General features: G+C 48.2%; 1 protein-coding gene across 1 annotated transcript; it reads left to right on the top strand.

The window, feature by feature from the left end:
• Positions 1 to 878: 878 nt before the first annotated feature.
• On the top strand, positions 879 to 4,298 carry LOC142358778 (E3 ubiquitin-protein ligase Topors-like). The gene has a single exon (XM_075411690.1). It carries the CDS (start codon positions 902 to 904, stop codon positions 3,899 to 3,901), a length of 3,000 nt encoding a protein of 999 aa, XP_075267805.1. The 5' UTR covers positions 879 to 901; the 3' UTR covers positions 3,902 to 4,298.
• Positions 4,299 to 14,731: the final 10,433 nt, after the last annotated feature.

A 14,731-nucleotide genomic window follows, 5' to 3' on the forward strand; every position in this document is an offset into this window, starting at 1 on the left:
TCCCCATCCTGTTTCTTCGTTCCTTTCCTCCTGTTTTTCAAACAGAGGTGCACAAAATAATTAGCTCATAGATATGGCTCTATTCCATCAAGACCGTCAAGGCCGCCCGCGGCCCTGTCGATTCCCACACAAGAGCAGCCTCCAATTAAAGAGGAAGGATTTCTGAGACATGGGGCACACCAATTCTGAAATGCAAGCTCTGTGGAGGGCAAGACTTAGCGGGCTGGCTCCTTCCCACAGGAAAGCAGGGCCCTCGCCCGGCAAGAGCAGCATGCAGAGGGTGCTCCCCGTCTGCACGTCAGCCCTCGCTGCCCACAGGCAGCTCTGCCCAGGTTTTCCACTGCTGCCCCCACGCACCGCGTCGGGGGCGGGGGGGTACAGCTGGGCCGACTGAGGAGCACTGATGGATGGGGAGGTGTCAACGGTTTAGGGACTCATGCCTGCTGGTAGAAATTGAAATGCCATCAATACTCAGGGTCTCTTTCTCAGTGGAGGGGCAGGGGGTTGGACATTGTTTGGCAAGAGGTCTACTGTTTGTGTATCTGCTTTGGTTTTCAAAACCAATGCCTGCAGATTTCTTTACTGAAAGAGTGGTCAGGCATTGGAACAGGCTGCCCGGGGAAGTATTGGAGTCACCATCCCTGGAGGTGTTCAAAAAACCTATAGACATTCAGGTCATGGTTTAGTAGGCATGGTGGTGTTGGGTTGACGGCTGGACTTGGTGATTGATTCTATGGTTCTGTGATGCTATGATTCTATGATTCTTTGTTCAGTGTTCTCTGAGTGCTGTTGTTGGGTTTGGAACCTTGAAGGCGATGGTTACGGGTTTCTGTGTCTAGATGTTAGCATTTTCTGTCTCTCTGAGATAGCAATGATCTATTGTCTCTTTCTTTTGTAGAACATGACTTCCTCAGATAAGGATTTTTCAGAAGACAGTAACTTTTCGCCAAAAGCCAGCACCAGCAAACTGCCAACAGATGCGTCTCCTGACTCTAAATGCCCCATCTGCTTGGATAGGTTTGACAATGTTGCGTATCTAGATCGCTGCTTGCATAAGTTCTGTTTCCACTGTGTCCAGGAGTGGTCAAAAAACAAAGCAGAATGCCCCCTGTGCAAGCAACCCTTTTTTTCCATTTTCCATACGATTCGTGCCGAAGATGACTTCAAGGAGTACGTACTCCCCTTTTCAGAAAATAGCTCTTTTGCCAGCCCTGATGGCCGGAGATTTCGTTACCGTACCACTTTAACAGGGGAACGCCGCGCCAGTCGTTCCCCGTCCCGAAGGACGCAGTTCCCTCCAGATAATGGGATATTGTTTGAAGGCTTGTCCAGCGCACCCGTGCGGCAGAGAGCCGGAGAGATCCAGCAGATGATCAGGAGGCTGGCCTCAAGGAGACAGGCTAGCGCGGAGGGCAGGTCTCTACGGCAGATTCAGGAGGAGGACATGATCAACTTCCGCAGAGCGCTGTACCGTACTGGTGTGCGCATTCGGAATATTCAGGATGGTGGCCGCTACCGAGACATTTCAGCAGAGTTTTTCCGCCGCAACCCTGCTTGCCTTCACAGGTTGGTTCCTTGGCTGAAGCGAGAACTTACGGTGCTGTTTGGTGCCCATGGATCTTTGGTTAATATTGTGCAGCACTTTATCATGAGTAATGTGACCAGGTATGACCTGGAAAGTCAGGCCTTTGCTGACGATTTAAAGCCATTTCTGCTGAATCGGACTGAACACTTCATACATGAATTCATCAGTTTTGCCCGTTGTCCTTTTAACTTAGAAGCGTATGATCAACATGCCAATTATGACTGTCCTGCACCGTCGTATGATGAAGGAAGCCACTCGGACTCATCAATTATTACAATATCTCCGGATATGGCATATTCTCGAGGGCCAGATAACAGTTTGTCTGTGACTGGTCTTGATCAGGCCCCCTGGGATGATGAAACTCCCGGGCCTTCCTATTCTGTTTCAGAAGAGGTTCGTGCAACCATGGCTTCTCCTCTGGAGATGTCAGAAAGTTCTGATGAGGACTCTGCTACAAAGAGTCAAAGAACCAAACGGCAGCCTCAGTTACAGGCTAACGCTGACTCAAACGACAGTGACTCTTCATCGGACAATTGTGTTATTGTTGGGTATGTTAAGCCGTTAGCTGAGAGGACACCAGAAGTGGTTGAGCTGTCCTCGGACTCTGAGGAGTCCATCAGAGAAGAGAAAAGGGAAGATGCGAAGAAACAGCAGCCAATGCAGTGTCGCAGCTGGAGTGACAGTGAACCAAGCAGGAGTTTCTCGCCACGTTCCCCCACATACAGGGAGGGTGTGGGTAGTGGTAGAAGCTGCTTATCTCCTGCAGCTGAGAAGACAGAGTCCAAAGATGAAGAGAAGAACAAGTGTAAGGTGAAAGATCTGTCTCCACGGGACCGGAACTGGAGCCTCTCTCCGGGGAGTGACACAGTGTGCTTCCCTTGGCATCACAGATTGTCCAGAAAGGGGAGGTCCAGGAGCCCACGGTCCTGTTCTCGGAACAGTCGAGGCAGTCGTGGCCATCGGTCTAGGAGGGAGCATCGTAGCAGAAGCCACCTTAAAAGGAGACCATCGAGAAGCAGGGATAGTAGCAAGCGTAGGAGCAAGAGAAGCAGCAGGAGGTCAAGGGCTCGTGACACCAGAGTCTCTCTAAAAAGCCAGAGAGTCTCTCTAAGTCGTGAGAGCAGTCCATCCAGAGAATTAAGCAGATCACGATCACGTAGCAAAGGCCATGGCAAAAGGCGATCAAGAAGCAGGGACAGCGATCGTTATTACATGAGAGACAATTATCAAAGTAGAGACCAGTGGGGTTACACTTCCTGTAGTCGAAAGGACCTTGGAGATGGCTATGACTCCTCCAGCAGAAGGAGGACTCAGCCTAATGCTCGTTATTCGAAGCAATCTGCTAGTCCAGAATACAGGATGCGATCATTTGTTGAAAAGGCAGATCCACAGAGCCAGAGGGGACTCCGTGAGAGACACTATTACTGTGATGAAAGATGCAGGTCGAGGAGTCGATCAAGCAACAGGTCAAGGACCCCTTCTGGAGGAACTAACAGAACGAAAAGTGGAAAGCCTGGTGGAAAAAGGAAGTACAAAACCCGCCATTTGGAGAATGCGTTTGTGGAGAGCACAAGTCTAGAAAGAGAAAATGACCCCGAGAAAACTTTCTCCAAATTCAGTGACTGCTACAAAAATGAAGATAGCCTTTCAGACAATCGAGCAAGCAGTGAGACAAAGCGTAAGAAAAAGACGAAAAAGATGAGGAGTCCAAGTGTGGAGATAGTCTATGAAGGAAAAGCGACAGACACAAGACATCTTAAAAAGAAAAAGAAGAAGCATAAGAAGAAACACCGGAAACATCACGTGAGTAACTCGTCACACTCTTCTCCAGTGGTGATTACGATTGATAGTGATAGTAGCAAGGAGCCACTAACTATGGAATGTGACAGCAGTATTACTTGGACAGGCACAACTCGGACATACAAGAGAGAAGGTGAGTCTCCATCTTCTTTTTTGGAAATGACAGGATGTGAAGATGTTTACAGAGTCGGTGAGAAAACTGGAGGAGCAGCCAAAAAGTACAGTATTCCTACCACAAGGGCAGACTTAGACGGTGACATTAGAAATGCTGATTTTGAACTTCGAGAAACATCGCCTGGTCGGAGGCTTGCCAGAGCGGATACCAGCAGTAGCATCCGTCACATAGAAACTCTAAGCAGCTACGTTGAAGAAGCACCAGCATCGCCTTCTGGTCAGCTGCCTTCCCCCAGGATGTCCTTCCTAGAGTGTCCAGAGAGACAACCACTGATACTAAGACTGCCAAAGAATCTCGTCAGCAGATCTTCTTGGTTTGGTTTCCCGGAAGAAAAAATGTAGCACACTTCCCATGGAACACTTCTTAAAATTGTGAATTTGTTTTGACTACTTTTTTCCCTTTGAGAACAAAAACAGCTGATGTGATTTGTGTATGTTAAAAGATGTCTGGGAAAAGTCTAAAACCTTTGACTGTGTATGCACTTTTAACTCACAGAAGATACAATATTGCTAGTACATAACTTTTAAAGTTTCTCAGAAGACTGTTTGGAAGTTGCAATTTCATAAAACCATCATACGATAATTCTTGTACTAGGTAAAATATATCCACAGAGTATTTCAAAGTTTTGTTTAAAACAAACAGCAAAAAAACAACCCAAACCAAAAGCCAGAAAATGCGTTTTATGGGGATTACTCTTCTTAGACAAGGGAAAAGTAGCTTGGTTCATAAGAAGCTGTTCAGGCTGAATTCTACTGTGCTTTCATCTATTTGTCTGATGCTCATTTGTTTTCATCTGAATAAAGCAATAATACTTTTTTTTGTTAAATTAATCTGAATGTGTGGACTGTGTGCTTTGCAAACGTAACATTTATCTTTCCATTTTGGGTGTCATTGTTTGGTGAGAGATCTACTGTTTGTGATTCTGCTTTGGTTTTCAAAACCAATGCCTACAGCCAGAAGTGCCGTGGCGGCAGGCTTGCTCTGACCCGGTGTTGAGAATTAACCCCGGCTGGCAACAGAGCACCCCACAGCTGCTTGCTCACTTACCCCTGTATGGGATGGGGAAGAGGTTTAGGAGGGTGAAAGTGAGAAAACTTGTGGGTTGAGGTAGACAGTTTAATAAGTAAAGCAAAAGCCATGCACGCAAGCAAAGCAAAACAAGGATTTCATTCAGTACTTCCCATGGGCAGGCAGGTGTTCAGCCATCTCCAGGAAAGCAGGGCTTGGGAAGCAGTTACTTGGGAAGAGAAACACCATCACACTGAAGATCCTTCCCTTCCTTCTTTTCTTTGCTTTATATGCTGTGCATGATGCCAAATGGTGTGGAATATCACTTTGGTCATCTGGGGTCAGCTGTCCCAGCTGTGTCCCTTGTTGTGCACCCCCATCCTACTCGCTGGTGGGGTGGGGAGAGGAGCAGAAAAGGCCTTGACTCTGTGTAAGCACTGCTCAGCAGTAACTAAAACATCCCTGTGTTATCTGCACTGTTTTCAGCACAAATCTAAAACATAGCCCTATAGTAGCTGCTACAGAAAAAATTAGCTCTATGCCAGACAAAACCAGCACACCTGGCAGAGATAAAACAGGGCAATTCACAAAAGCAACGGAGGCTGAGCTGTGCCATTCTCTGCTCTCTCGGTGTGGTGGGCATGACCTTGGGGAAACAGCAAGCCAGACGAGAAAAAAAGAGAGGGAATAAGAGAAAATGAAAGACAAAGAAAGCTACCCCTGAAGCAGCCAGAGTGACAAGTGCAAGGTTCTGCATCTCATTTGGAATAACCACAGAGCCCAGTACAGGCTGTGATCTGTGTGGCTGGGGAGCAGCCTTGCTGCAAGGGACCTGGGGGTTCTAGAGGACAACAAGCTGAATGTGAGTTAGAAGATGAGCTTGGCTGAACAGGGGGTTCCTCATGGAGCTCCAGAGGAAAAAGAAGCTGGGCAATCTCTGGTAGCAAGGTCAGGCTTCACAGGAGGATTAAAGAGCTGTTGTTTGTGTATGCAGGGAGAAGACAAGAAAGGCCAAAGCTCAGTTAGAGTTGAAACTGGCCAGTCCTGTACCTGGAACAAGAAGGGCTTTTTTAAGTACATTGATAGCAAAAGGAGTTCTAAAGAAAATGTTGGACTGATACTTTTTGAAGATCATCACCTTTCTAATACAGATGAAGATAAAGCAGGGGCATTCAGTGCTTCTGTTGCCTCAGTCTTTAATAATACTGGTAGACTTTGGGCTGCCCAGTCCTCTGAATCGGAGGGCCGGAGTGGGAAGAGTGACTTTGCATTTGTGGCCACTGAAATTGCAAGGAATCAGCTGTATCAGCTGAATGTTCATAAGTCCTTGGGGACTGAAGGGATTCATCACAAAGTATCAAAGGAGCTAGTGGATATAGCATCAGGACCCCTCTCGATCATTGACCAAATGTCTTGGGAGCCTGGGGAGGTTGTTTCTGACTGGAAGCTGGCCAATGTTATTCCAATTTACAAGAAGGGCATGAGCAAAGACCCGGGAAACTACAGACCTGCTAGTCTAACCTCAGTTCCTGGAAAAATTATGGAGAAGATGAGAATGGCTGCTATTGAAAGGCATTTAAAGAACAATGCAGTAATCAGCCAAAGTCATCAAGGGTTCACACAGGGAAAGTCATGTATAACTAATCTGATATGCTTCTACATTAAGGTCACCCACCTCGTGGATGAAAGGAAGGCAGTGGCCAGTGCCTGGGGCTCAGGTGGACAGCTTCCCTTCTGAGGTCTGGGTGGACTTTTTCAAGAGCCACCCGAATACCGTCAGGCCCCTGCTGCCATGGCTGTGATGGGAGCTCGAGGTGCTCGCTGAGGGTGAGTGGTGGAAGGAGGCTGCGGCGGAGGGACACGTCATGGCCCAGCTGTGCCTTTGCGGGCTGGACAAGGAGGAGTTGGTGCGGCAGCTGCAGCAGTGCATGCCAGAACATGCCAGGACCTTCGTCTGCCGGCTCATCGCCATCACCCAGCGCCTGTGCGGCAGGCAGATCCACTGGCACCTGGAGCAGCAGGACCCCCCGTGCTGCCAGCGGGGAGGATGATGGCCCTGTGGCCAGCCCCAGCCCCACCAGCTGGGGTGAGGAAAGTAGAAAGAAAAAGGAGAAACGTAGAAGGAAGAGAAAGAAAGACAGAGGCAAAGAGTGAAAACATGGGAGGGGGAGGGAGAGAGAAAGAGAAACCAAACCCAGCTTACATCACAACTCCCTCCCTTGTTTTCCTGAAGTTTTCCTTGCAAGAATTTGTGGAAATAGCTTTATCCCTAAAGTTCAAAAAAATGATATGCATTTCAATAGCTGCTTGCAGAAACTTAGACTAACTCAGTCATCCCACAAAAAAAGAAAAAAACCAAAACAAAAAACAAAAACCACCCAACAATCAGCAACAAGGAACCCCTTTGCAAAACCCCAGTGATCCTCTGTAGGCCATGGAAAATGCAAAGCATACCTGCCCCACGAACGACTTAAAATTTGCACATGCAGTTTATTGCTCCCTAGGTTAAGCAACAGGACAATGTCCTAGCACAGAGGCAAGGCTTTCAGCTCTGCCTCCAACAATATTCTTGCATTAGGACATTGCAGAAGGGGCTGTGGGGCTGGGCTGGTTCAGCCTGGAGAACAGATGGCGTTGGGGTACCTAACAGCACCCCTGTGTCTATGGGGCAGGGATGGAGTGCCCAGGGCCAGGCTTTTTGTGGAAGTGCCTGGTGGGACTCTCAGGCACATGGAATCAGCTGAAGTGGGGAAGTTCAGACTGGAGATCAGGAGCACCCTTTCCACTGTGAGGACAGTCTGACAGTGGTGCAGACTGCCCAGAGAGGTTGTGCCACCCCCATGCGATCATCCTGAGTGCCGTCATGCGGCACACACAGGACAACGAGGTCACCAGGCCCAGCCAGCATGGGTTTATGAAAGGCAGGTCCTGCTTGATTAATCTGATCTCCTTCTATGACAAGGTGACCCACTTAGAGGATGAGGGAAAGGCTGTGGATGTTTACATGGACTTTAGCAAAGCCTTTGACACCTTTTCCCACATCATTCTGCTGGGGAAACTAGCTGCTCATGGCTTGGATGGGCATATTCATTGCTGGGTAAAAATCCAGCTGGATAGCTGGGCCCAAAGGGTTGTGGTGAATGCAGTTAAATCCAGTTGGTGGCCGGTCACAAGTGGTGCTCCCCAGGGCTCAATATTGGGGCCAATTCTGTTTAATATTTTTATCAATGATCTGGAAGAGGGGATTGAGTGCTCCCTCAGTAAGTTTGCAGATGACACCAAGCTGAGTGGGAGTGTTGGTCTGCTTGAGGGTAGGAAGGCTCTGCAGAGGGATCTGGACAGGCTGGATCAATGGGCCGAGGCCAACTGTATTGGGTTCAACCAGGCCAAGTGCCAGGTCCTGCACTCGGTCTCAACAACCCCATGCAAAGCTACAGGCTTGGGGAGGAGTGGCTGGAGAGCTGCTCAATGGAAAAGGATCTTGGGCTGTTGGTCGACAGCCGGCTGAACATGAGCCAGCAGTGTGCCCAGGTGGCCAAGAAGGCCAAGGGCATCCTGGCTTGTGTCAGGAATAGTGTGGTGGCCAGCAGGAGCAGGGAGGTGATGGTGCCCCTGTATGATGGTGCACTGGTGAGGCCGCAGCTTGAGTGCTGTGTTCAGTTTTGGGCCCCTATCTACAAGAAGGACATTGAGGTGCTGGAGCGTGTCCAGAGAAGGGCAACGGGGCTGGTGAAGGGTCTGGAGAACAAGTCTGATGAGGAGTGGCTGAGGGAGCTGGGGCTGTTTACTCTGGAGAAGAGGAGGCTGAGGGGGAACCTTGCTGCTCTCTACAACTAGAGAGGTTGTAGTGAGGTGGGTGTCAGTCACTTTTCGCAAGTAACAGGTAATAACATGAGACCAAACATCCTCAACCTGTGCCAGGGGAGGTTTAGATTGGACATTAGGAAAAATTTCCTCACTGAAAGAGTTATCAAGTATTGGAACGGGCTACCCAGGGAGGTGGTTGAGTCACCATCCCTGCAGGTATTTAAAAGATGTGTAGGTGTGGTGCTCAGGGATAGGATTTAGTGGTGGACTTGGTAGTGTTTGGGTTGGAGTTGGACTCAATGATCTTAAAAGTCTTTTCTAACCTAAAACACTCTATGATTCTGTGCCTGGAGGTTTTCAAGCACCAGCTGGACAAAACCCTGAGCATCTGATCCGACCCCATGGCTGGTCCTCCTTTGGGCAGGAGGCTGGATGAGAGACCTCCCAAAGTCGCAGCCTGAGATATTCTGTGGTCCTATGGGATGGCTGTCACTTCTGTAATCCTGTCAGTGCACGATCATAACTTGCTGGGTGAACAAGGGAAAGAATACAAGAACCAAGGTGGCACTGAACACTGGAGAAACTACAGCCATTCAAAGAGGACCTGTGGGTAATGACGTCATTGTACTGCAGGGGATTTTCCTTAGCATCCTCGGCTGATGTAAATGCATCTGGGTGGATCCTAGTACTGCAAAGAAACACTGCTCTGGAGCAGGTGTACAGTTGCTGCCGTTAACCTGTGTGCTGAGGAAAATGTTTTCCTGTGTTATGGATTCATACTCTTAATCCACATCAAATGGCAGCATTTGAAATGATGTCCTAACCTTGTCTGTCCAAAATCCATATGTACTTTGATTAGCAGTGATGTTTTGTATGTTTTGATAAGAAGGCATACACGGTCATTTCTTGAATGATTTTACAACTGGGTGTATGTATCTGTGCATGGTCATGTCTGTGGAGGCGGCAGGGAGGGAAGACAGGGTGCACAACTTGCTTTAATGCTGAGAATAGATTAATACAGTTTCCCAATAAGACCTTTAAATAGCATACAAATGGCCACACTATTCTCAAATGAAAGGCCTGATCTTTGACAGCAAGCTGTAGAACTTCCCAGGAAGCACGGAAGAACAAACTGATAATTAGAGTTGGATACCCTTCCAAGTCTGCAATGTTCTGTGTTGAAAAAAAAATATTTCTTTGTATTGAAAGCATACAAGGTCAGTGGATATTTTTTTTCTCCACATAGTTGTTCACTTGCCTTCTGAACTTCTGTAAACTTTGTCTATAAAGTCTTTAACATAATTCCTCATTCCTCTAGGAATCCTGTGTACAACAAGGTTCAGGACACTGGATGAGGGCTAGGAGTCCTCTTTCTCATTTAATTGTTGCTGCTTTTCTGAGAGGAAGTAATTACATTTTTCCTTGCTTCAGTTTCTGCATTGCTAAAACAGATGAAATAAGATGTCTCTCATAATGCAGACTGATGGATGAAAGGTGATGTGAAAGTGTGGTAAATTCTTGTTGTTGCAAGGGGATGACTTTACAAGAGCTCTTGCTAGCTGAGTGGATCAAGGACATGAATTTGACTGTAAGCAAGAACAGGAGTAATTTGAACTGCAAAGCTGTGGAAGCACCTGACAGGTGAATTTCTTCCCTGGGATCAGGTTTGAATTCCGGGCTGCTAAAATCTGACACCACAGGTCTCCACTAAGTATGACAGGAAAAAGAGTTGAAGTTGGGTGGAAAAAGGATTTTTTTTATCACTGGATAATGGATATTTGGTGAAGTGCTGTAATCAGAAATTAGATTTGGAAAGAAATATGTATTTCAGTTGATTTTGAGAGACTTGGGGTTTTTAGAATTTTCATCGTTCTGCCCAAAGAAAAAAAATATAGTCAAAACAGAATTACTGTGATGATGGATCTGTCTGGTATGCTTGATTTTAGATCAGGGAGGAAAGAATGCTCAGCCTGTGCTATTTAAATATCTGTGGAACTGTTAATAGAAATGCTTAATAACTCTTCACCTCATTTAAACAACTCTGTTTATATACCTGGTTACACAGGTATCAGTAAAAATAAGCTTGCAAAACACTTCAAATTAGCCCTTTGCTTTGAATTAGTGAATATCTAGGTTCTGTCACTGCATTTAGTGAAAGAGGGGAATTATCATGGCCTCCTTCTAATACCAAACATGTCTGTTTTTTTCATTAAAAACATTAAAATCCAATCACATATTTGCAGATCGCATGAAACATGCTTCTCCTTCCAGCTGTGTAGACGAGTAGGTTGGGGTATTTGTTTTTCTACAAGGCTTCCTTTTGAGCATAGGTCTAGTTCTGAGCTTTTTTATAAAATGGGTATCAAATTTTTGTGTGCCTCAAGTTGAAACGGACATTTTACAATACAGAAAGTTTCTCTTCCAGGAAGAAACTTGGGGTTGGAGGGCTGTGTAATTTTCTGAAAAGCATTGCAGAATTTCACAGTAACACCTGAAGAATACACTGCGTATTATATAATGCAAGGGTATTGTTCAGAAATTGCATTCTCTTAGACTGATTGCCCTCCCAAGCCCAGTCTGATGTCAGTTGATGTCAAACGCTGCTTCATTTTACTGACATAGTAACATTGCTGCAGTGGCAATAAATGACATGACTGGAGGATGCACCTCCAGAACAGGCTGGGGTTCTTCTTTTCATGTGCAGCTGTATCACGTGTTTTCAAGCTGTTTGCTGTCAGTAGAATCTCCCTGACAGAATTGTTTACCAAGTCCCAGAGAAGCAAAAGATGGAATAAAACCCAGTTTCTGGTTTGCTATTGTTGCTACAGTTGGCACATATAAATCTGATAAACCTACAGAGAGAGACAGAGCTCTGGTATGAAGTGCTACTCTTCTTTCCTGCTTCACATGATCATATTATTGAGACAGCACCACATTTCAGCGTTTGCCAGTGGGAATATCTGTAAGGGATGCATAGGTTTCATTCAGAGGAATGAGAGTCTGGACACCTTGGAATACACCTCGATTATCATTTTGCTTTATTGGTTTCCTGTTATTTTGTTTTCTAAAGGTTGAACAGACAGTAACTGCCAGCTGATTGGCCCTGAAACTGATTGAAGTTATGCTGGCTAGCATCAAATTCTACCAGAATCACAGAATCATAGAATAGTAGGGGTTGGAAGGGACCTCTGTGGGTCATCTAGTCCAACCCTCCTGCCGAAGCAGGGTCACCTACAGTAGGCTGCACAGGATCTTGTCCAGGCGGGTCTTCATCTCCAGAGAAGGAGACTCCACAACCTCCCTGGGCAGCCTGTTCCAGTGCTCCGTCACCCTCAGAGGGAAGAAGTTCTTCCTCATGTTCAGACGGAACTTCCTGTGCCTCAGTTTGTGCCCATTGCCCCTTGTCCTGTCACTGGGCACCATTGAAAAGAGCTTGGCCCCATCCTCCTGACACCCACCCTTCAGATATCTGTAGGCATTTATAAGGTCCCCTCTCAGCCTTCTCTTCTTCAGGCTGAACAAGCCCAGTTCCCTCAACCTCTCCTCGTAGGGGAGATGCTCCAGTCCCCTCACCATCCTTGTAGCCCTCCGCTGGACTCTCTCCAGTAGCTCTTCATCTTTCTTGAACTGGGGAGCCCAGAACCGGACAGAGTACTCCAGATGAGGCCTCACCAGGGCAGTGTAGAGGGGAAGGAGAACCTCCCTCGTCCTGCTGGCCACACTCTTCCTGATGCACCCCAGGATCCCATTGGCCTTCTTGGCAGCCAGGGCACACTGCTGGCTCATGGTTAACCTGTCATCCACTAGGACACCCAGGTCCCTCTCCGCAGAGCTGCTCTCCAGCAGGTCCACCCCAAGCCTGTACTGGTGCATGGGGTTGTTCCTCCCCAGGTGCAGGACCCTGCACTTGCCCTTGTTGAACCTCATCAGGTTCCTCTCTGCCCAGCTTTCCAGCCTATCCAGATCACGCTGAATGGCAGCACAGCCTTCTGGTGTATCTACCACACCTCCCAGTTTGGTGTCGTCAGCAAACTTGCTGAGGGTACATTCTAACTCTTCATCCAGCTCGTTGATGAAGAAGTTAAACAAGACTGGGCCCAGTACTGACCCCTGAGGGACACCACTTGTCACCAGCCTCCAACTAGACTCAGCGCCGCTGATGACAACCCTCTGAGTTCTGCCATTCAGCCAGTTCTCTAACCAGTTCACCGACCACTCATCCAGCCCACACTTCCTCAGCTTCCCTAGGAGGATATCATGGGAGACTGTGTCGAAAGCCTTGCTGAAGTCAAGGTAGATAACATCCACGGCTCTCCCTTCGTCTACCCAGCCAGTCATGTCATCGTAGAAAGCTATCAGATTGGTCAGGCATGATTTCCCCTTGGTGAATCCATGTTGACTACTCCCGATAACCTTCTTTTCTTCCACTAGCTTCATGATGGCCTCCAGGATAAGCTGCTCCATCACCTTTCCCGGGATGGAGGTGAGGCTGACCGGCCTGTAGTTCCCTGGGTCCTCCTTCTTGCCCTTTTTGAAGATTGGAGTGACATTGGCCTTTCTCCAGTCCTCGGGCACCTCTCCTGTCCTCCAGGACCTCTCAAAGATGATGGAGAGTGGCTCAGCAATGACATCCGCCAGCTCCCTCAGCACTCGTGGGTGCATTCCATCGGGGCCCATGGATTTGTGGACATCCAGATCACTTAAGCGATCCCTCACACAGTCCTCCTCAACCAAGGGAAAGTCGTCCTCTTTGTAGGCTTCTTCTCTTACCTCCGAGGCCTGGGATTCCTGAGGGCCAGTCTTAGCACTGAAGACTGAAGCAAAGAAGGCATTCAGTAGCTCTGCCTTCTCCGCATCCTCCGTCACCAGGACACCTGCCTCATTCAGCAGCGGCCCCACGTTGTCCCTAGCCTTCCTTTTGCTGCTGATGTAGTTGAAGAAGCCCTTCTTGTTGTTTTTGACATCCCTTGCCAGCTTCAATTCCAGGTGAGCCTTGGCCTTCCTCGTCGCATCCCTGCATGCTCTCACTACGTTTCTGTACTCTTCCCAAGTGGCCTGTCCCTCTTTCCACATTCCATGGACCTTTCTCTTCTGCCTGATCTCCGCTAGAAGCTCCTTGTTTAACCATGCAGGTCTCCTGCCTCCTTTGCTAAATTTCTTTCTCAGGGGGATGCATTGCTCCTGTGCATGGAAGAAGTGTTGTTTAAAGAGCGACCAGCACTCATGGACCCCCCTGCCTTCGAGAGCCCTGGCCCACGGGATTCCTCCCAGTAGCTCCTTGAAGAGGGCAAAGTCAGCCCTCCTGAGGTCCAGGGTTTTGATCCTGCTTATCGCCCTGCTTCCTCCACGCAGGATCCTGAACTCGACAATTTCATGGTCACTGCAGCCGAGTCTACCTCCAACCTTCACATCCTCCACCAGTCCCTCCTTGTTTGTTAACACGAGGTCCAGCAGAGCGCCTTTCCTTGTTGGTTCCTCCACCACTTGCATCAGAAAGTTATCATCGATGCTCTGTAGGAACCTCCTGGATTGCGCCTGCCTAGCTGTATGGTCTTCCCAGCTGATGTCAGGGTGGTTGAAGTCCCCCATGAGAACCAGGGCCTGTGACTGTGAGGCTGCTTGCAGCTGCCTGTAGAAGGCCTCATCAACCTCCTCCTCCTGGTCAGGTGGCCTGTAGTATACACCCACCGTAATGTCACCCGTGTGAGCCTGTCCCTTAATTCTAACCCACAAGCTTTCAACTCCTTCTTCACTTGCCCCCAGGCCAAGCTCAATGCATTCCAGTTGCTCCCTCACATATAGAGCAACTCCCCCACCTCTCCTTGTTGGTCTGTCTTTCCTAAAGAGTCTGTAGCCATCTATGACAGCATGCCAGTCATGCGAGTTGTCCCACCACGTTTCTGTGATGGCGACCAAGTCATAGCCGTCCTGCTGTATAATGGCTTCCAGCTCCTCCTGTTTATTGCCCATACTACGTGCATTGGTATAGACACACTTGAGCTGGGCTGTCAATCTCACCCCTGGCCTTGGCACTCCAAGCCTAGGCTCATCCCTAGTGAGCTGGGCAATATCCCCTTCCCCCTTCGAACCTAGTTTAAAGCCCTCTCAATGAGCCCTGCCAGCTCGTGGCCAAGAATTCTTTTTCCCCTTTGTGATAGCTGAGCTCCACTTGTTGCCAGCAGGCCCGGTGCTGTGTATACCCTCCATGATCAAAGAAGCCAAAATTTTACCGATGGCACCAGTCCCTGAGCCACCTGTTAACCAGGTGAGTTTTCCTGCCCCTTTCAGTGCTGTCCCCTGCCACTGATGGGATGGAGGAAAACACCACCTGCGCCCCTGATCCCTCAACCAGTCGC

This window comes from Opisthocomus hoazin, chromosome Z, assembly GCF_030867145.1.
Source record: "Opisthocomus hoazin isolate bOpiHoa1 chromosome Z, bOpiHoa1.hap1, whole genome shotgun sequence".
In the NCBI taxonomy this organism is placed as follows: domain Eukaryota; kingdom Metazoa; phylum Chordata; class Aves; order Opisthocomiformes; family Opisthocomidae; genus Opisthocomus; species Opisthocomus hoazin.